Source organism: Nematolebias whitei, chromosome 1 (assembly GCF_014905685.2).
Source record: "Nematolebias whitei isolate Nwh7 chromosome 1, NemWhi1, whole genome shotgun sequence".
Lineage (NCBI taxonomy): Eukaryota > Metazoa > Chordata > Actinopteri > Cyprinodontiformes > Rivulidae > Nematolebias > Nematolebias whitei.
The window spans coordinates 94748526-94770534 of NC_056498.1; the positions used below are offsets into that span (position 1 = coordinate 94748526).

Genomic DNA, 22009 nt, shown 5'->3' on the forward strand with positions numbered 1-22009 from the left:
CCCTTGGGGTCAATCCTGAGGAAACATGGTATTTCGTTTCACTGTTACGCCGATGATTCTCAGATCTATCTGCCTTTAAAACCAAACAGTTCCTGCTCCATCCACCCTTTGCTAAAATGTCTTGATGACATCAAGACTTGGATGGCTGCAAATTTCTTGAGTTTTAATGATCAGAAGACTGAGGTCATTGTGTTTAACCCAAGCTCTGCCACTGTCACTGATCCTGTAAACCTGCACTCCCTTCAGCCTCATCTAAAGCAGTCGGTTACCAATCTCGGGGTAGTGTTAGACTCGGACTTTAAGTTTAATAAACAGATCAACTCTGTTCTACAAAAAAGCTTCTTTCAGCTAAGGCAAATAGCAAAGCTTAAGTCCGTTCTGTCCAGATCTGACCTTGAAAAACTAGTCCATGCATTTATTACAACCTGGCTGGACTACTGTAACTCACTTTATGTTGGGGTTAGTCAGGCTTCACTTTCACGTCTCCAGCTCGTACAAAATGCTGCAGCTCGGCTACTAACAGGAACTCACAGGTTTGAGCACATTACTCCGGTTCTGTCCTCCCTTCACTGGCTTCCTGTACGTGTCAGAGTCGATTTTAAAATTCTCCTGCTGACATTCAAGTGCATTAACGGCCTTGCACCATCATACCTCTCTGACCTTCTTCATCCTTATGCTCCTTCTCGGGCTTTGAGATCATCAGACCAGCTGCTTTTGGCTGTACCAAAAACCAGGCTTAAGCTCAGAGGAGATCAAGCGTTTTCAGTCGTGGGCCCTAAACTTTGGAACAATCTGCCCATCAACATTCGACAGGCCACCCCAGTCTCTGCTTTTAAATCTCTCCTAAAAACACATCTGTACTCACTGACATTTAACACAGGGTGATCGGATTTAGATCTAGTTTTTCATTGATACTGATTTTGTTTATGCTTTTGTTATTATTCCTATTTAACACAAGGTCATCAAATCTGATTGAGCATTTCATTGTTTCTGACTGAGTTTATGCTTTTTGTTATTATTTCCTTGACTTTTGACACAACGTGATCTGATTAAGTATTTAATTGTTTCTAATTGTTTTTGGTTTTATATTTTTATTCCATGTGCTGTAAACATATCTTGCTACTTTTTATTTGATGATGTGATATTTTTGTTAAGCACTTTGGTAACAGTTTCTGTTTTAAACGTGCTCTATAAATAAATCTGACTTGACTTGACTGACTACACCTCCATGTATCCTCTGCCCGCCTCTCCACCATGGGGAGCAGGGCCTTCACCTGCTCTGCCCCTCATCTCTGGAACTCTCTACCCCCTGACTTAAGAAACACCACCTCTCTTTCTCTATTCAAGACTACTCTGAAAACACATCTCTTTAGACCCTCTTATCCTTTACGTATGTATTTTATATATTCTTTATGTATTTTATATTTCAATTTATTCCTGTTGATCTTTGCACTGTGCTTGTTGTTTGTTTTTACACAATCTTTCTGATATGTTTCTTACTGTAAAGTGTCCTTGGGTGTCCTGAAAGGCGCGTTTTAATAAAATGATTATTATTATTATTATTATTATTATTATTATCAGTCCTGCATTCACGTTTCGGTCCCAAGTCAGCTTGAACGGTCCCACCAGAGAAGTAGGGACGAAAAAAGGTTCCAAATTAGCCTTAAATCAGCTAAAAATACTAGCTAAAGTACTGGTGCAAAATGGATCTTTCCGTGGTGGGCTGAGTAGGAGCGGTGCAAAAGGAGCATAAGTGGTTATAGAACTGCATGTAGTTGACTGCATGGAATTTTGATCTTTGTTCCTATAGTAAATACTGCATTCTTAAAAGTCTAAACATGTTCCCCTTCAGAACAAAGGTTGGTGTTTCTGGCATTTGAACAGATGATTTCCCTCCTCCTGATTTTAGACAACATCTGACTCCACCACACATTGTTCGGTGTATTCTTTCACCAGCTCTACATTCAAGACGTTGTGACAGAAATCAGCCAAAGGTTTCCAAAGTGCTGGATCCAGGAATATCTGGCACATCACGTGGCCCTTCAAGGTAGCCGTGTGGCACTGCAGGTGGCACAGCAACTGCTGCTGAACCAAGCTCAGGTCTTTACCGTACATGTCAATGTTCAGGTAATACCTGTGTCAGAAGAAGGGAGTCAGTTTATTCAGGGAGAAACAAAGAAAGAGAAAAAAGATAAGAAATAGACCTGCTTTTGTTTGGATTCTTAAAGCTGGGGTAGAATAGCTAAGGCCCCCTTTGCACTGGATCATGACCGCATTACAATGTCAAAAATTGTCCCCAATGTGGATGGTCTTTGGAGGGTGATGGTGGGGTCTTCAGGAGTGTCTAACAGGTTAAAGAGGATGGAACCTCCATGGAGGTCATGATGGCAGTGTATCAGGGTCTTGGCTGGAGTATGGTGGAGTTGTATCCATAATGTGGGGCTCACCAGCATAGTCCAATTATTAAGAATATGAAAGAGAACTGTATACTCTGGCCTCATGGCATCAGCTATGACCCCATTACACCCACACCTCACTGACAGCCCTCCAAGTCAACTACTGCAACACTTGCGGCATCACCACAGCCATACAGACCTGTAGGTCCTATAGGTCTTACTGCCTGGCTGCAACTGTAGAGACTGAACATGGTGCTAAAGAGTCCTTACAGGCAGCGCGTTCATCAGTAACATGAAAACCTGCTTATTTGCGAAGATAATGTCAGTTTGAGAGAGTAATGCCACCCTCAGAGACATAATCTAAGACTGAACAACATAAAACTGTAATTATGAGCGAACAAATTCTCTCCAAGGGTCAATCTTTGAGGTCTTTGCTGTCCTCCATCATGGAGTAAACATTGCTCCGTCCATCTGTCTGTGTTGTGAGCATGATAACTTTAAAAATAAGTAAGGTTCTGACTTCCATTTTTGGTGTGTGGTTGCATCTAGGTTTAAAAAAGGTCATTATGGCCATTTCCTCATATATATCTGTAAACCAACCACCATTATAATTTGAGGAAACTTTACTGTCTACTTTTTACATTGCTTAAAAGTAGTTTTGTCAAATGATCGGAGTGGCCAAAGATTAAATTGTCACTATTAAATATGAAATAAAGCACCTAGAACACAATTACCACTCATGCTTCTGACATCAATGTTAGAAAACAGCAACGATTTTCTAATAGTTAAAGCTGAATTAAATGTTTTTAGCGAGTCTAAAGATTTTGATGAATGTGATCATCACAACCATCCATCCAATTCCACCAGCACCTAACGAGTTGATTTTATAGCTGTGGCAGGGTTCTTCTTTTGACACAACACCTACCAACACCCATGATGAAGAAGAAAAATAAGCAACTCAGAGGAAGTAGTAGCAGCATGTCTCCATACCTGCAGCCTCTGTTTGGGCTGAGATTAGTGCTCGTTAAGATGCTTTTCCTGCTTTTAGACAGTTTTGTTGTGCTGAATAATGAGTAACAAAGAATGAAATGCCTTGAAAGAAACATGAGTAGCTTAAGGTTAGTCTGGGGGTTGGTGCAGTTGCTGGTAGGTGGGATTCAACGAAAACAACAAAAAAATAGTGAATAATTCAAAGAATGCTGTGTTTTAAAATGCCCCTCCTGTAAAAAGACTGCTCCACGCTCCTCTGTTCTTCATTCACCTGCTGGATGAAAAGCAAGAAGCTCTTGAACTAATCGTAGCCCCACTGCTGGAAGAAGGGTGGCTGTGGTGGAGGTTTCTTCATGCTGCTGAAGGTGTTTCCGCCTTCTGAGACTGATGCTGGAGCCCCAGAAACATAGTCTGTTCATCTAACATCAAATAATAAGATCTACGTTTGTCCCTCATATCGTAGGGCAAGCCTCTTTGGTTAGTTTATCATGAAGTTTAATGTTCCACAATTTCTCTTTGTAATAACGGAAATAGTCATATCCTTGTCGGTAATAGGCTGTAGGGATCAACCAGGACCACATTCCCTCCTGTCCCTCTCCTAGGGGGCTCTGTTTGGGGGAGTCTGTGGTTGCCTGGACAATGTGTTTCTTTATGCCCTTTCCAATGACGAACTGTCTTTTCAATTCCAGCCACCCCTTCAGACTCTGTGCCTGAAAACATACTGAACATGTCTCTGTGAGTCCCTGACATTCCTGTCAGGTCTCTGCTCTAGCAGGGTGGAGGTTTGGTGTGAGATGATCCAGGTTCAAACATCTGAACTCTAATGTGCTGCACATAACTCATTCTATTGCTCACTTGAGAATAATTGCTACACAACAGGTTGTGTGCATTAATGATTTGTTTTATGCACTAAGTTGCATGAACTACAGCGCACATTGATGGCAATCATGGTAACATGAACAGCTTGATGACATCACTGCACAGGCGAAGGTTCTGCATATATTCACAAGGCCACTGTGAAGCCTGATCACAAACTTGACACTTGTGGCAGGAAAACTCTGCATTCTGACTCAGTTCCAGAGAGTCGTGTCAGTGTGGGGTTGGGTGCAGTCCTGGGCTTACACACTAGTTTGGCCATAGGGATGTGTTGTTGACAATCCATGTTCTAACAAGTTGTGTGGATCTTAGCGAGTGTACCTGGGTCAGTATCCAGTGTGAAGGGGGCTAAGCTAACAAGTAGGTAAAGTTTAACCATGTGTAATACAACTGAAATAATCTGCAAATAAACTAGATTCTTGGACAAGTTTGAAAAATTTTAGAAGAAACCTGAGAGGATGTCTCTTGCTTCATGTTAGATACTGTGTGGTTGATATTTTCTTCTGTTGACTGTGTGTAAACACTCAGGTACCACTGTGACTGGTCCGATCTGTGTCAGAGGAATATGCCTCTTTATTTCCGTATTTCTGTCTACCCCAGTTTAAGAAAAACATGATCTGTGATCTAGATATATGAATATGTAATGTGGCCCCTATGAACAAGGTCTACTGACTCTGAGTCGGTTGTATGATGCCTCAGAGAGCACTTATGTGCAACATCTGTCTGGTTTTTGAAATTAATGAAAGACTTTTACCAGTCATCTCCAATGGGCACCTTGAATGGGAACGTGCACAGGCTGGCCACTGTGGGGTTGGACACCTCATCCACCATCCAGTCGATGTTCTTCTTCAGCAGGATGGCAAAGTTACTGGGCAGTAGCTTGAACGGCTGCCAGTCTTGAATTATAGTGGTGTTAGGAAGGACCCCGTGCATCAGGTCAGTAGTTAGGTAAAGCTGATGAACAGATTTATGATCGAGACGCACAGCAGAAGGACTGGACATGGAGGAATGGATGCCCTTGTTTGAAATAAAATTAGAAATTTGCAGCTTGAGCTCCTCAGCTCCGAAACGCACCAACAGAATTCCCTGAGACAGACAAGACAGTCAAAATAAATGAGTGAAGCAAACACTTTGTCTTCAAATGTTAGGACGATTTATTACAAAGAACAGTTTATCAGTCTTGTTTCTCTTGTTGTACCTGCTTCGTTATGACACGGTACTTCTGAAAGTCTTTGGGTCCAAGTCGATCGTCACGGGTCAGGCGACACACTTTTACCTCTGGATACTTGGACTTCACAAGCTCAGAGCAAAAGCGCAGCAGAACACCTGCCACGCCCTTCCCCCTTTCTTCAGGGGCGACTCGGAGACCCTCCACCAGCATGGTTTCTCCATCATCAATCACACAAACCGACTCTAGAGCGATCTGTCAGAAAACAGAAGGAAACCATGAATGGTAGAAAGTCTGTACTTGTAGTCTTATCTATGTACACAAACAGCACTTTAATACTCTGACTCATGAACAAACAAGCTTATCGAGGACTGTGGGGATTTCACAGTTTTGACCAAGAAGCACCACCATGTTGCAACGGATCAAACCCATGACCTTTTAGTGGAATGTTTGACCACAACAAATTCAAGAGAAACTTCCTTTTCTATTTCACGTCCTCTGATGGCTGCTGACACGAACCCCAGATGCTCATTCTGCACAAACTTTCTCAGACACAAATTAGAGCTATCAGGTTAAAGAATCAAGAGATTCAAGATGAAACATTCCTTCAGGTGTTACACCAGTCATATCACAAAATTTGACCATATTTCACTACCTTCAAAATGGCTCACATGGTAGAAGTAGAAAGTAGTACAAAGTATTTATAATTACATAACTTACATACTTTTAAATAACTGGAGTAGCTCTGACCCCTACATCTGTCTATGGTTTTACACCTGCCTCCTAGTGATGCTGTGAAGGGTTGTAGTGTCACGTGTCTATGCGTCTGCAGTATGGAAGTGTTTTCTAATGTAAAAAGAGACATTAAGGAACTCCCTGCAACATTTGAAGCTCAGATCTAATTGGAAATGTAAATCTAAATTCTGGGCTGAGTCAACTGGGTTCTCTCTTCAAACCAACGAGACTAAGAGGCACACTTCAGATCAGCTCAAGTTTTACAGTACATTATCTTACATGTATAATCCATACATACAGTATAACAACTAAACCCATATTTATCCATCAATATAGTATCTATTTAAGTTAACTATAGTAGATGAACATTTATTATTACTTTAACTTCACAAAAAACAAAAGCATCAATGACAAATAGCCAAAAAAACTCAACAGTAATTGAATAATATTATTATATATTATATCCAGCAATAATCATATTTTTATATGATAATTTAAACAGTTTTATGTTTGGACATTGTTTAATTTCAATATTCAATTTATTCCACAGCTTGACTCCACTTACTGAGACACAAAAGTTCTTTTGAGTAGTTCTAATTTTGCATATTTTAAACTGTGATTCCTCCTTAACGTATAAATTTGCTCCTTAATTTTAAACAGGTTTTGAATGTTTTCTGGTAATTGTTTATTTTTTGCTTTGTAAAGAATTAGAGCTGTCTGTACTTTCACTATGTCAATTAACTTTAATAATTTAGATTTTACAAATAGTGTATTAGTGCTTTCTAAATATCCCACCTTATGGATTACTCTTATTGCTCTTTTTTGTAGTATTGCCTGTAGTGCAGTTTTGTAATTATTGCCCCAGATTTCTGCACAATAACTTAAATAAGGTAAGATTAGTGAACATTAGAGTACATGTAATGCTTTTTGTTCTATGACCGACTTGGCTTTGTTTAAGAGGGCGATATTTCTTGAGACTTTACTTTGAACATATTTGATGTGTGCTTTCCAGTTGAGTTTATCATCAATAATGACACAAAGAAATTTGTTTTCATGAACTCTTTCAATTTTCACTCCATCTATTTGTATTTGTATTTCTGTATGTGATTGACAGTTCCCAAATAACATTATTTTTGTTTTGTTTAGCTTCAAGGACAGCTTATTTTCGTCAAACCACATTTTAAGTCTATTCAGTTCATTAGTTACATCCTTTAACAGTTGTTCCATGCCATCTCCAACACAAAAAAATATTTGTATCATCAGCAAATAGTATACTTTTCATTATTTCAATTACAGTACATAGATCATTTACAAAAATTATAAACAGTGTAGAAGGTCTGATGCTAAACATTGTCAGTGGTTATGCTCCACAGGTTGGATGTGATGAGGTAAATGGTAAATGGACTGTACTTAAATAGCGCCTTTCTATCTTATTTCAAGATACTCAAAGCGCTTTACACTACAATCTGTGCCTCATTTACCCATGCATATAGCACTCTACTAGATCTCTACAAAGCTAGAGGAAGAGATAGATACATTTTGGAAAGATCTGGATGAAGTGATAGAGAGCATTCCCAGGGAGGAGAGAGTGGTGATCGGAGCAGACCTGAATGGACATGTTTGTGAAGGAAACAGAGGGGATGAGGAAGTGATGGGTAGGTTTGATGTCAAGGAAAGAAACCAGGAAGGACAGATGGTGGTGGATTTTGCCAAGAGAATGGAAATGGCTATAGTCAATACCTATTTCCAAAAGAGGGAGAAACATAGAGTGGAGGAAGGAGTACGCAGGTCGAGTACATTCTGTGTAGAAGAGGAAACCTGAGGGAGATTGGAGACTGTAAGGTTGTGGCAGGGGAGAGCATGGTCAGACAGCATCGGATGGTTGTGTGTAGAATGACTTTTGTTGTGAAGAAGAGAAAAAGAGTACAATCAGAGAAGAAGACCAAATGGTAGAAGCTGAAGAAGGAAGAATGTTGTGAGAAATTCAGAGAGGAGCTGTTAAAGGCTCTGGGTGGTAAGAAAGAGCTTCCAAATGACTGGGCTACTACAGCAACAGTAATTAGAGAGACAGGTAGGAAGGTACTTGGTGTGTCATTTGGACAGAGAATGGATGATAAGGAAACCTGGTGGTGGAATAGTGAAGTGCAGGACGCCGTTCAAAGAAAGAGGTTAGCCAAGAAGAAATATGACAGTGAGAGGACTGAAGAGAGGAGACAGGAATATAAGGAGATGGGACGTAGAACAAAGAGGGAAGTAGCTAAGGCAAAGCAGAGGGCGTACAATGAGTTGTATGGGAGACTGGACACTAAAGAGGGTGAGAAGGGCTTGTACCGATTGGCAAGACAGAGGGATCAGGCTGGAAAGGATGTGCAACAAGTTAGGCTTATTAAATATAGGAATGGTAATGTTCTAACAAGTGAGGAGAGTGTGACGGGAAGATGGAATGAGTACTTTGAGGAGCTAATGAATGAAGAGAAAGAAAGAGAAAGAAGAGTAGAGGGCATAGAAACTGTGGACCAGGAAGTGGGAAAGATTAGTGAGGGTGAAGTCTGGAAAGCTCTGAAAAGAATGAAGAAGGGGAAGGCAGTAGGACCTGATGACATACTAGTGGAGGTTTGGAAATGTCTTGGAGAGATGGCAGTGAGATTTTTGACTCAAATATTCAATGGCATATTTGAGGGTGAGAAAATGCCTCAGGAATGGAGAAGAAGTGTGCTGGTGCCCATTTTTAAGAACAAGGGTGATGTAGAGTTGTAGCAACTACAGGGGAATTAAGTTGATGAGCCACACGATGAAGATCTGGGAGAGAGTTGTGGAAGCAAGACTTAGACGAGAGGTGACTATCTGTAAGCAGCAGTATGGTTTCATGCCAAGAAAGAGCACCACAGATGCCATCTTTGCTTTGCAGATGTTGATGGAGAAGTACAGAGAGGGTCAGAAAGAACTCCATTGTGTCTTTGTGGATTTAGAAAAAGCATATGACAGAGTGCCGAGGGAGGAGGTGTGGTATTGCATGAGAAAATCTGGAGTGGCAGAGAAGTATGTTAGACTGGTACAGGACATGTATGAGGACAGCAGGACAGTGGTGAGATGTGCTGTAGGAGTGACAGATAGCGTCGAGGTGGAGGTGGGATTGCATCAAGGATCGGCTCTGAGCCCCTTCTTGTTTGCTCTGGTGATGGACCGACTAACAGATGAGGTCAGGCAAGAATACTCATGGACGATGATGTTTGCAGATGACATTGTGATCTGTGGTGAGAACAGGGAACAGGTGGAAGAGAACTGCAGAGAACTGCATACCTCCACATCTCCATGTGGAGGTATGCACTTGAAAGAAGAGGAATGAAAGTCAGCCGTAGTAAAACGGAGTGCATGTGTGTAAATGAGAGGGAGGCTGGTGGAACAGTGAGGCTACAAGGAGCAGAGGTCACCAAGGTGCAGGACTTCAAGTACTTGGGATCCAATGTCCAGGAAAATGGGGAATGTGGTAAAGAAGTGAAAATGAGAGTCTAGGCAGGATGGAGTGGATGGAGAAACGTTTCAGGAGTGATTTGTGACAAAAGGGTGTCAGCAAAGGTCAAAGGAAAAGTTTACAAGACAGTGGTGAGACCAGCTATATTGTATGGTCTGAAGACAGTGGCATTGACAAAAAGACAGGAGAAAGAACTGGAAGTGGCAGAAATGAAGATGCTAAGGTTCTCCTTAGAGTGACAAGGCTAGATAAGTTTAGGAATGAGATAATCAGAGGTACAGCACAGGTTGAACAACTGGGAGATAAAGTTAGGGAGGCCAGACTGAGATGGTTTGGACATGTCCAGAGGAGGGACCATGGGTATATTGGTAGAAGGATGTTAGAAATGCAGCTGCCAGGAAAAAGACAAAGAGGAAGGCCAAAGAGGAGATATATAGAAGCAGTTAGAGAGGACATGAAGGTAGTTGGAGTGAGAACAGAGGATGCAGAGGACAGAGTGAGGTGGAGGAAGATGACTCACTGTGGCGGCCCCTGAAGAGGGAAAAGCCGAAAGAAGAGGAAGAATAAACAGTTTGGGACCCAGGACTGACCCCTTAGGAACCCCACAAACAATGTCATAACATCCAGAACAAACATCTAACTTCACATACTGTTGTGTGCCTTTCAAATAATTTTGAACCTAGTCTAGTGCTACTCCCCTTATCCCATAGCGTTCAAGTATTTTTTAGTAATAAATCATGACTGACTGTCAAACGCCTTCTTGATGTCCAAAAACACTCCAACAGCAATTTTCTTGTTATTCAACGCAGTAGTTATCTCCTCTACAGTTTCTAAAATTACTTGCATTGTTGATCTTCTTGATCTGAAGCCATACTGACTTTCACTGATGAATTTATGTTTATCTAAGAATGTTTCCAGTCTGTTATTAAATAATTTTCCTAATATTTTAGAGAACTGTGGCAGCAGAGAGACTGGTCGATAGTTGGTGAAGTGATGTTTGTTCCCATATTTGTATAACGGCAATATTTTAGCTATTTTTATTTTACTTGGGAATGAACACTGGTTCATTGAAATGACAAATTACTATTAAAGCTGCAAGCAGCATTGAAGGCCCTCGCAACAAAGTGCCGCTCTAGCCTTACGGCGACTGCAGGAGCTCCAGTGACTCTGCCCGGTCGCCATCGCGAACAATCTGGCTCTCGTCCCGCGCCCGTTCACCGGGGTGTGCATTCGCTGAACATTCGGCATCACCCGCGACCGCTGGCGCTCCAGCAACGCCTCCCAGTCGCCCTTGTGAAGGCTCTCATGCCATTCACGCAGGCGTCCACCAGGGTGCGCATATGCCTAATCTTTGCAATCGCCTTCTGCCAATATCAGTATGAGAGGGGGTGCACTTGAGTCATATGTTAATCCACAATATCAATGTGTTTAGACGTGCTCATCGATTATGTACAAAAAATCTGGTTCAGATCGGATGATGTATCACTGAGATATAACAGTTTGAATAATGTAGGGGGCGCACTAGAGTCAAACATAAAACAACAATACCAGTGTGTCTAGAAGTGCTCACTAATGACGCACCAAAAATCTGGTCCAGATCAGATGATGTATCACTGAGATATAACAGTTTGAATAATGTAGAGGGTGCACTTGAGTTATATGTTAAAGAACAATACCAATGTGTCTAGAGGTGCTCACTGATCATGCACAATAAATCTGGTACATATTGGATGATAATTCACTGATATATTAAATAATGTAGGGGCACACTTGAGTCATATGTTAAACCACAATATCAGTGTGTCTAGACTTGCTCACTGATTATGCACAAAAATCTGGTTCCGATCGGATGATGTATCACTGAGATATAACTGTTGGAATAATGTAGGGGGCGCACTTGAGACAAATGTTAACGAACAATAACAATGTGTCTAGAAATGCTCACAGATGATGTACTCAAAATCTGGCACAGATTGGATGATGTATCACTGAGATGTAACAGTTTGAATAATGTAGGGGGCGCACTGGAGTCAAAAGTAAAACAACAGCACCATTGTGTCTAGAAGTGCTCACTAATCAAGCACAAAAAATCTGGTATAGATCAGATGATGTATCATTGAGATATAACAGTTTGAATAATGTAGGGGGTGCACTTGAGTCAAAAGTAAAACAACAACACCAATGTGTTGTCAAATAAGTACGGAGGTCAGCCTGCCCAGACAGCACGGGCATGTCAGGACATGTCCATCCTGTTGTCCATACTGTGTTATTCTGTATGTTTCATGCTCTGCTGTAGGCCTCGAAGCCTTGGATAAACAAATCCATGTGTTGCTCAACACGTACACTCACACACTCAATAAACACGAATGTATATGACACACAAGCTCACACAGACATACACACAGGCTCACTAAGACGTGCACACACAAAGGCCCATTTGAAAGGCACACACGCAGAAAAGAAGAAAGCAGGAGCAGAAAATGTTCTTCTTTTCAATAAAAAGTACCAGTTTCAGATGAACAGGAAATATGTGTTTATAAAAATCAATTAACAAGTAGATGATCAAGTGATAAGGGTAGCACGGTGGCGCAACTGGTAGAGCTGCTGCCTCTCAGCGAACAGGTCCCTGGTTCAAACCCCGGTCCAGGTGCCTTCTGGGTGGAGTTTGCATGTTCTCTCCGTGCATGCGTGGGTTTTCTCCGGGTACTCCGGTTTCCTCCCACAGACCAAAAACATGCATGTTAGGGTGATTGGTAACTCTAAATTGTCCCTAGGTGTGAGTGAGAGAGTGAATGGTTGTTTGTCTCGTTTGTCTCTATGTGGCCCTGTGATGGACTTGCGACCTGTCCAGGGTGTACCCCGCCCCTCACACAGTGATTGCTGGACATGGGCACCAGCGACCCCCGTGACCCAAAATGGAATAAATGGGTAAAGCTAATGGATGGATGGATGGATGATCAAGTGACATTATAAACTTTGTGATTTTAGAATGTAATCTTTATGATTTTACAATGTAATCTGTTTTTAAGCTTATTCATGATGAATGTTGGAAGGAAAAAACCTGTAGTTTCGTGTATGTTCTGGAAAGATGTCATGAGCAAGGGTGTTACACAAGGGGAAATTCCCAGAATACAGCTCTGAGCCAAGCAGCATGGGACAGCATTATTGAACAAAATACACCCAGATTTTAATATGCATTAGGAGTGACTGGCAAAACCTCATAAGAAGCCTGTAAAATTCAGACCAAGGTCCAACCCAAAAGGGGTTGAATTGGCCGATGGGTTGATCCAGTCTGAGATGTCTGTCAAAAGCCCAAGCTATATAAACCACAGATTCAGTGAAAACTCTGCTGTTTGGGGACCCACTTCACGAAGCGAGGGAGCTCAGGACAAGATCCGAAGAACCTCTGGACGAATTGTGGATTAATAGGGCAATTTTGGATGGTCTTTGCTGGAGGAGAACTAGGGTGAAATCCGATGGAATAAGTTTCTTTTTGGAACTATTTCTACAACCCATCAGCCCGGGTTAAAACCTAAACCCTTTTTTCTTCAAATTCAACCAGATAGAGGACCAGGAGTGGCCCACATCCGAATACGAGTGATGGGGAAATCTGCCTCTTACTAATTCAGAAAACATGGTAAGGGGACGCTCCTCAAAATTAATCCTTAATGAAACCTTATCCCAAATTTTAGCAGTGGTGTATGAATTGACAAGCAGAAAAATCAATTATATTAAAAACCTGGTTGCTCAGAGTTGTAGAAGGGTCTTCTTTGTGTTGACGAATAATCTGTTGGGGCAGGTAGAGAGAGTAGGTAAACTGTATGGATACTGGTGTTCCTGAGGGAGACCGGACGTGGCCGGCCGGACTGAAGGAAGTCCGAGGCCGGGCAGAGAGGGATCCAAGCGCCTGTTTCAAGCCCATCCACAGGGACTGAGATCTACCTCACCCAAGGAAGGTCAACAACTAAAAAAGGAACTAAGGAGTGAGAATTATTCATCATGTAAGCTCTGTGTAATCCAGTGTAATCATTATTGTGCTATACCGCTGTTCCCCTGCAAAAGTTATTGATTAAAGCAAAGCAAAACGTAAAATTCTGGATTCTTATTTCAAACACACCTTTTGTTCTTGGAAGTGAAAAACTTGGTTCAATGAAACAACAGAAGCATGGGAGGTTTTAAACGGTTTTATTAACTTTTGATTATAAAACAACATCCATGAGTCTTGTGCCTAGGCTCTAAATATCGCCAGATCGATTAACAATTGCAATGCTAAATCAGGAGATGAGCTACCATTAACTTGCGCTCCCTCGTCTGCTAAACGTCCCCACTCCAGCTGTTAGGTCGGACGAGACACGAGGTGAAACTTTGGGTGTGGTACAAGGATCGGAGGTAGTTAACAGTCTGGGTGAATCATCTCAACACAGCCTTAAAACTAAAACTGTCCTAGGAAATGGCTGCGGGTAATACCTGAGCCATAGGATTAGTTTTGAGACCCGTTGGAGGAGAGGCTGCGGTGAGGGTGTGGCACGTGTCCTATGCCTACCTCACTCGAGAAAGCGAGACATGGTGGCAGCGTTGGGATACGTTTTTTTTAGTGTAAAGACCCCCCAAAGAGAAGGCGCGTGTCGGCGGGCTGATCAAGCGCCGAAGAGAGAGCACAGTCCCTACAGTTGAGGGAGTGTGAGTGGCTGGACCAGGCCACCAGCCAAATACCCCTTAGTAATCCACTAGGCAGTGGGTGGGGTAGGAGGGCTTACGAAGGGTTACTGACCATAATCCAAGTAGTAAGTAAAGCAGCTAGTCTGTTCCCATCTAAAGTACAAGGAATAGCCGGGAGACTCTGAGGAACAGGCAACTCGAGACGACAAAAACAGAAAAATGGGCAAAGAAGCAGGAAAAGTGGAGCTGGAGGACCAGCCCAAGCTAAACGATCTGACAGAAGTGACACCCGAGTCAGGAAGAGAAATACTATGAGTAAGGATAGGAATCCTCCCATATGGAAAAGGTTACGAAATCTGGGACCACCTAAAGCAGCTCCAATTCAAAGACAGTAATCTAGAGAAAGATGAAGAAGTCTTGCAACAAAACCTGATTAAATGCATCGAAGAAAAGAGTATGTACCACTGTAACAAGGCAATAAATGGGCTAATGCGAGACCCAGCTAGAATACAAACCAAAGCAGAGATCAAAAAGTGGCTACAATGGTGGATACAGTTGGTCGAGACACCGGTGGGTGCGCTAATCGCGGTAATTATCAGTCCTTCCCTTGATTATGACCCTCTAATAAAAATGGTAGCCAGAGCATCAGGACTGGGGTGGCACCTAGTTAAACACGACATGAAAGCAGCCCCTAAGTACCAAGAGTACACGGAAGAGTTGATGAGACTAGCCATGTATGAACAGAAAAAAAAACAGGAGAAAGGAGTCGGACCAGAACGGGCATCCCAAACGGGCTCTCCAGGAGTCTCAGATGAAAGTGAATCCGAATTAGGTGAGGAAAAAGAGAAAGCACCTAAAAGTGATATATTTGTAACAACCCAGACAGAAAAAAGAAGGTCCGAATGTTGTCAGACCCGGACCAGGAGCATTTGTTCCGGCCTTCCATGTGAACCCCTCTTTTGTGAACCTCCCATCTGGAAGCTTTTTCTTAAGCGATAGCCAATACAGGGAGACTAAGACTCAAGACCCAGACTTAGACTCAGACAGTGAGCACCTAAGATCAGGAGCCAAAGTCGAAAAAAATACCAATGACTGGTCCTCTGATGATGAAGCAGAAAAAGAAAAAAAATGATCAACAGCTGAATGCCATTGCCTAAGCTCTAGCAGAAAAATTGAATCAGTACTGGATGAGTGGAAGGGTTGAAAGTGGAGCCCTTAGAAAAAACAAAGACGCAATCAAAGTCAGAGCTAAGTAATGATCAAAGAGACAAGAAGGAGAACCCAAGGGAGGGTTCCTCAGGAATGTCTAATGAGGCTCCAAGGAAAAGACTATCCAAAGAAAAACATCGGGAACCAAAACTTGAACCAAAATCTGAGCAAAAAGATGAAAAAGAGCCCAGAGCGAGGCTGAAAGATAAAATTAAACCAATACCAATAAACATGCCCAAATTCCCTCTGGCTGAAACCCTTAAACCCTTACCTGAGGAAACACAAATCGTATCATTCCAGAATGGGGTCTGAGTGGGTAGGCTGAAAGGAAGCCCTTGGATGGTAGATGCCGACGGGCTGTTAGTATTCACCGATCACAAGTATAAAATTCATAACTCAGCATTCAGGAAGACTTTACAGAAACTAGCGGGGAGCGAGTACCAACAAGAAATAACTCATTTAAAACAGTGGATGGAAGGCTTGAAGCCAAAAGTGAGCATAACTAGCGGTGCTGACCTTCCACATTATGCCATAATATATGTCCCGATTATAAGCTATGAGGAGGCGACCAGCGATGAAGGATACATGAGAGAGATGTTAGGAGCCATCGAAAGGGGAGTATCCAGAGCCATAACTCAGGGTTTTAGGCGGCTGGTGATGAGTGTCGATGGGTTGCGGTCCCATCGCCTGCAGTGGGAGATAGCTGAGCGTGTGGCAATTCGCTCAGCTTTGTGGTTGGCAAAAGAGATGCCTACGGCAGCGGTGTTGAAGGAATTGATTATTGTGACTCCAACTCGTTTAGATGAGGATCGAAAATCGAGGGTCGTAGCCTCAATGACAAAACTAGAGGAAAAAACAACTGAAGAACCCCTAAAGTTAGGGAAAGAGGACGCAGAGAAATCATCAACATCACAGGGGGTCAAGAAAAGTGAGGACCCTTTAAGGATTAATCCTCAGGGGTCGAAAACACCTCTGACCTCCAAGAGTCCTGCATGAAAGGGAGTGGAGGGCCAGCTAAATGATGGCCGAAAGGTCGCGGGTCACCCTAGATAACGCCTATTGGGATGGGGATAAAATCTACACTGAACTAGGTGGAGAACCTTACCTGAAAGACTCTGGTGCAGAGGTGTCAATGACCCGCAGAAACCTAAAAACAATAGGACACCTCATGGTCCAATTGGCTAACGGAACCGTAGAAAAAATGCCTTTTGGCTTATGGAAAGGAATTGTATGGGTAAGGGACCTTATAACCTCATGACAGTAACAGATTTGAAAGAACTAGGAAAGCCAAAAAGAGACCGAAGGGCCCTGAATAGATTGCTGAATACGCTCAAATCCAGATTAGTAACAATAGGGCCAACACACGAAAAAAAGGAAATCAGAGGGTGGTATAAACCTGTAAATATCCCCGAAGTAACAGAGCAAAAATTAAATGAGAGCGACTTCTCCCCGGCCGGGAAAGAGAAGTTAAAACAAATCATTGAGTCAGCCTCAGCGGCTAAGTTTAAAAATGACTGCGGGGATTTGGGTCCAAGATTTGTGCATATAATCGAAGGAGGAGTGCATCTACCTGTGCGACAGTATCCCCTCAATCCAGGGGCAGTTGAAGAAATGAACAAAATAGTAAGAGAATTAAATGCTTTAGGAATCATTAAAGAAGAAGCAAATCCTATTACTAATAGCCCCATCCAGGCAGTAAATAAACCTGAGTCTGCTGGAGGAAGATGGCGACCGGTAATTAATTTTAAAGCACTTAACAGACGAACAGTGGCCAACCGAGCTAGCCTAATCAACCCACAAGGTACTTTAAAAACCTTGCAAGTGAAAAAGTACAAATCCTGCATCGACTTAGCAAATGGATTCTTCTCACTCAGACTGGCCAAACAATCACAAGGGAAAACAGCTTTCACCCATCACGGGAGAAGCTACGTTTGGCAGCGATTGCCACAGGGATACAAAAACTCTCCAAATGTGTTTCAATCAGCCGTAATGGATGTACTTAAAGACTTAGGAGCCACAGTTTACATTGATGATGTGTTTATCGCAGATAACACAGAAGAAGAACATCTAGAAAGATTGGCAAAGGTGGTGCAGCGAGTCACAGAAGCAGGGCTGAAATTGAATCTGAAGAAATGTCAGTTTGGGCAGTTTCGAGTAAACTATCTAGGGTTTCAAGTAACGGCCAATCTGGGACTCTCAGAAGGCTACAGAGAGAAACTCGAACAGATTCAGCCCCCCCCGAGTCCAAAAACAAACTGAAAAAAATCTTAGGTTTATGCAACTATGTGAGGGACCATGTCCCAAACTATCAGAAATATGCCAAACCCTTGTATGCTTGCCTGAAGAAAAGGGAAGACTGGTGTCAGACTTTTGGGGTAATGCGTGTGTATTCACCTCCCTACACACCTTAGGCCAACGGGGTGGCCGAAAGAGCCATAGGTTTAGTCAAAAATTGGATAGCTAAAAATGCTAATACCAAAGAATGGAGTACTAAAGCTGTGGAAATAGGACAGGCCTTGAATGACAGGTGTCGAGATGGTAGACCCTCCCCCTCAGAGGAGCTTAACCAATGACAGTTCACCACGCAGGAAACTGGGCGGGGCCCCGATGATAAGGAGGAACAACCAGACCCTGAAACCTCATTCAAGGTGGGACAGAAGGTGTGGGTCAGAGCACAGGATCACACGTCAGCAGTGGCAGTAAGGCCCAAATACAACACCACAGACAGAGTTAAGAGACTGTTAGACAAAAACACAGTCGAGTTAGAAAAGAAAGGGATCCAAGGAATAGAGCAACTGAAGCCAATTCCTAGCTAAGTTAAAACCAGAAACCTGAGTATGGCCAAAGAACCAAGTACCACACTCCCCTTTATTAGAATGGCCACTATGTGCGGGGGAGTCATCCTACAAAGAACAGCTTCAGAGCTTTGGGCAGGTAGGGCTCTGAAAACATTGGAATATGCTTAAAAAGGATACCTGTCGACAGAAGATGAAGCCCTCAGATGGAACAAGGTGGAAAACAACTGCATGATCTGCCTGGACCCAAGCGGTCTACCCCTTCTCTGGGAAGGACCAGGGAAGAAGAAACCCCTCAAACCTAAAGCAAGTAAGCAACATGTCCGAGATTTCCAAGTGAAACCTGTAAAAGTAATGGATGCATTTTTTTGTGGGAAGTGCAGAGTCTCTGTCTTGCCTCGGATGATTATAATGACTCAATGGGATCTGAATGGCAAAGGCCCAAGAGACTGTACTTGTGAGTGGAACGGAACCATCGTGAAATACTGCGAGAGTTGCCAAGAAGAAATGCAAAATGGTCAGCTGTTGCACTCAGAAAGGGCAATGGGTTGGCAAGTAAAAAGATACTATGACCCCCTCAAGTCCTTTAAAAACCAGTTAGATGAAAGAAAATCCGAAGCCCCAAAAGAAACCACAAGGATGCAACATGCACCAAGGGCCGAATGCTACACCCTCGGCCCCACCATTATATCCAGGGATAGTTCAACCCAATGAGGGGGAAAAGGCTAAAAAGAAAGGGAAATGTTGGAACCCGCAGGATTTGCTCGAACAATCAGTACAGCAGGCCTGGCCCTATAATCCCACAATGGGAAAAGCGAGAAACGCACCTCTCAGCACTAATCAGTTCCCACTGGTCTTCAGGGTGTTCAGGGACCCGCCGGGAACAGATGGAGGTGAAAGAAACCAGCTACCTGACGAAGTGAACGAAGAAGCTCAAAAAGGCGGCTGGAAGGGTCCCTGGGAGCTAACAACGTGGGCTCTACTGGTAGCGGAGGTAATCTTAAACCAAGATCTCCCATTAATCAACCTGCCGGAGGTTCCTCGAGAGGCAGGGACCAGGCACACAAATCTGTACTACCACACTACCAGCCTGGATGCATGGGGTATACACGGGGCTAGACCCAAGCAAAAAACAGCTGAGTATCTAGTGACCCCGGAAGCCTGGGAGAGAAAAGGAGTGCTGCAGATACCCGGAATGGCTGCACAACGGGTAGACACTCCCATAAGGCCAGACTCCACCCAGAGGGTTAGAGTTTCCGTGCAGATGATCATTGCACCATACAGGGGAGTGTACTCCGTTGGGGCAACAATCCAGCCAATCGAAGACAGTAAGAACGACGCTGAAAAGCCTCAACTAAGTAAAACGGACAAAAGACGAAATGTGCTGAAAGCCTGGGCCAGCAAGACGTTCCCGAGGAGATGGAAACTCACAGACAAGAAAATGAACAAGTAAGAAGCAACCCAAGGGGCGCTAGACTCATTAACAGATCTCATCGTAAAAGAAGGTTAGAAAGACAATTGCTAATAGGTATTGTAAGATGTCCTAGCCCCATTTGGGGATGAAGAGATAACATAAAATTCCCTGAAATCATCGAAGAAAGTTGGTCATGGGACATGACCACGTTAAGAACCGCACTGGACTGTTGGCCTTGTGAAATGGACTTCCTCCCAAGAACTAAGGAACAGCCCCGTGAGTACGTATGGAACATGTTATTTCAAAGATCCAGAACCGGGCCATACGAACCAGCCTTGATTGTCAGAAGACAACTGGTAAAATCAGACCGACCCAGAAAAGATTATTCAATTTATACAAATAAAACAAAGAATTATTACAGCTCGAGTGTAAGAACCTTCCGCAAACCAGACCTCGCCAGGGCGGCTCCAAAGATGGTTGCCTTCATGTTAATAAGTGATCAGTGGGGATTACCATACAACCCCAGCCCAATGGGGACGCCATGGATCTTTAACGTCGTTTATCTGCAAGTGTTGGGATGGCAGGTTAAGGTCAAGTGGGGCCCCAACTACGGAGAGCCTCACCAAACGGAATATTGTGAAATCTCGGTGGGAGAACTAATAATTTGGGCAACGAGCCCAACCCTGAGAACAAAGATCCATCAAAGGGAATGTGACAAGTGGTCACATTCCCTTTGATGTCAAGGTGGTAGTCGAAAATACTAGGCTACCCCTGCGAATGCTGTACGACCGAGTTTTGATGCCTATCAACCACTGGAACGGATACCCCATGAGATCGGCATACAAGGCAACTGTGTCCTACAGGGTGACCCCCTGGTCAGCACAATTACCTCGCACATGGAATTGGGCCCGCCGTACAGACAGTATGAGGCAAAAACATGCGAGTATGCTGAACAACGGGAGCAAGAGTCAATGGATTGTTTCCGCAGAGGAGAAAGCCCGCTCGACACCATCTTTAGTGGGCTAGAAGGTCCCCAACTGGAGCCCATCGGGTGGAGTGTCCACCAATGGAAGTGGGTGTGGAGAGGATTAAGACCACTCATGCCACACCCATCACCCCTCTGTCTGGAACTCTATAAGGAATGGGTGACAAGAGAAGAGAACAGAGCTCCAGCAGAAAGGAAGAGAGAAACACCCAGGCTTATGACCCACAGGGTAGAAGATAATCCAATGCTGTCATGCCTGCTCGCGCCAGAAAGCCCGTAAAAAAGGAAGACATTATACAATCTAAGCCAATTGGCATCGCTGTACACAACGTGTTAATTCAATATGATCGAGAAGGCCCAAAGATACCAGCAATAATAACGATAAATGAGATAACATGGCTCGACAAGCCACAACAAGACTTTTCTGTATGGCAAAACCCCTCCAAGAACTACTTCTATGAAAATATCCAGTACATCAGGAAGCCTCGCCTGGATGAACCTCAAAAGAAATATGACCAGAGCCTGGCATTGCTCCCCCAATACAGTACTCCTATCTGCTCTTGCCCACCAGAGTCCCCATGGATATTCAATGTGGTATATTTGACTGTATCTGGACTAAGAATCAAACTCAGGTGGGGACCCAACTATAGGGAGTCATACCAGAGTCAGTTCTTCGAAATTTCAGTAGGAGAAATGGTAATCTGGACCACAAGCTCACCTATGTTGAAAGCCATCCACAAAAAGGTATGTAAATCGGAGCGGTATGTATTAGAAAACCAGCGCCTGCCCCTTACAATGGTAGGGGGTCGAATAATGACCCCCTACAATCGTTTGATAAGTTCAAGAGCAAGATTAGGATACAGGGTGTAGTGAACTAAGCCTCAGGTCAAAACCTGACCCTGAGGGCCTTCCTGGGACAGGAACTGTTATTTCATTGAGTTGAGTCCAGAAACACAAATTAAGCTCATCCAGAGACTTTCTAAGTGTGTCCTGCACTAATCAATTGAAAGAACACTCTCTTTTTATTATCATTACTATTTTACAAATGTCTTGATAATCAAAGTGTGTTTAGTTCAAATCATTTTTAAATGTTGAAGTGAACTACTCATTTTAAATCAACTGTGAAACAGTATTAATGATTTTTAATCCTCATTCAAAGTAGAAATCAAGTTAATGACTGTTACAGAGTAATTATGCATTTTTTGATCTTCTGTCTGAAATGAGAAGGAGTGATGTCGGTCAAAAGTCAGAGAACGGTCAAAAACATGTTTATCGGAACGAAATGTCATGTTTAACTCTCTCAGATAGAT

The 22009-nt window shown here is 43.1% G+C and overlaps 1 protein-coding gene across 1 annotated transcript in view; it reads right to left on the bottom strand.

Moving 5' to 3' along the window:
• Nucleotides 1-1905: 1905 nt before the first annotated feature.
• The window catches only part of nat16 (N-acetyltransferase 16), an 84328-nt gene continuing 64224 nt past the window's right edge, over nt 1906-22009 (bottom strand). Inside the window, exons 2-4 of the mRNA XM_037688323.1 lie at nt 5461-5685; nt 5017-5348; nt 1906-2134 (exon numbers count right to left, since the gene is read on the bottom strand). Of these exons, the coding sequence (XP_037544251.1) occupies nt 1906-2134; nt 5017-5348; nt 5461-5685 (786 nt within the window). The remainder of the gene's footprint in view (nt 2135-5016; nt 5349-5460; nt 5686-22009) is intronic.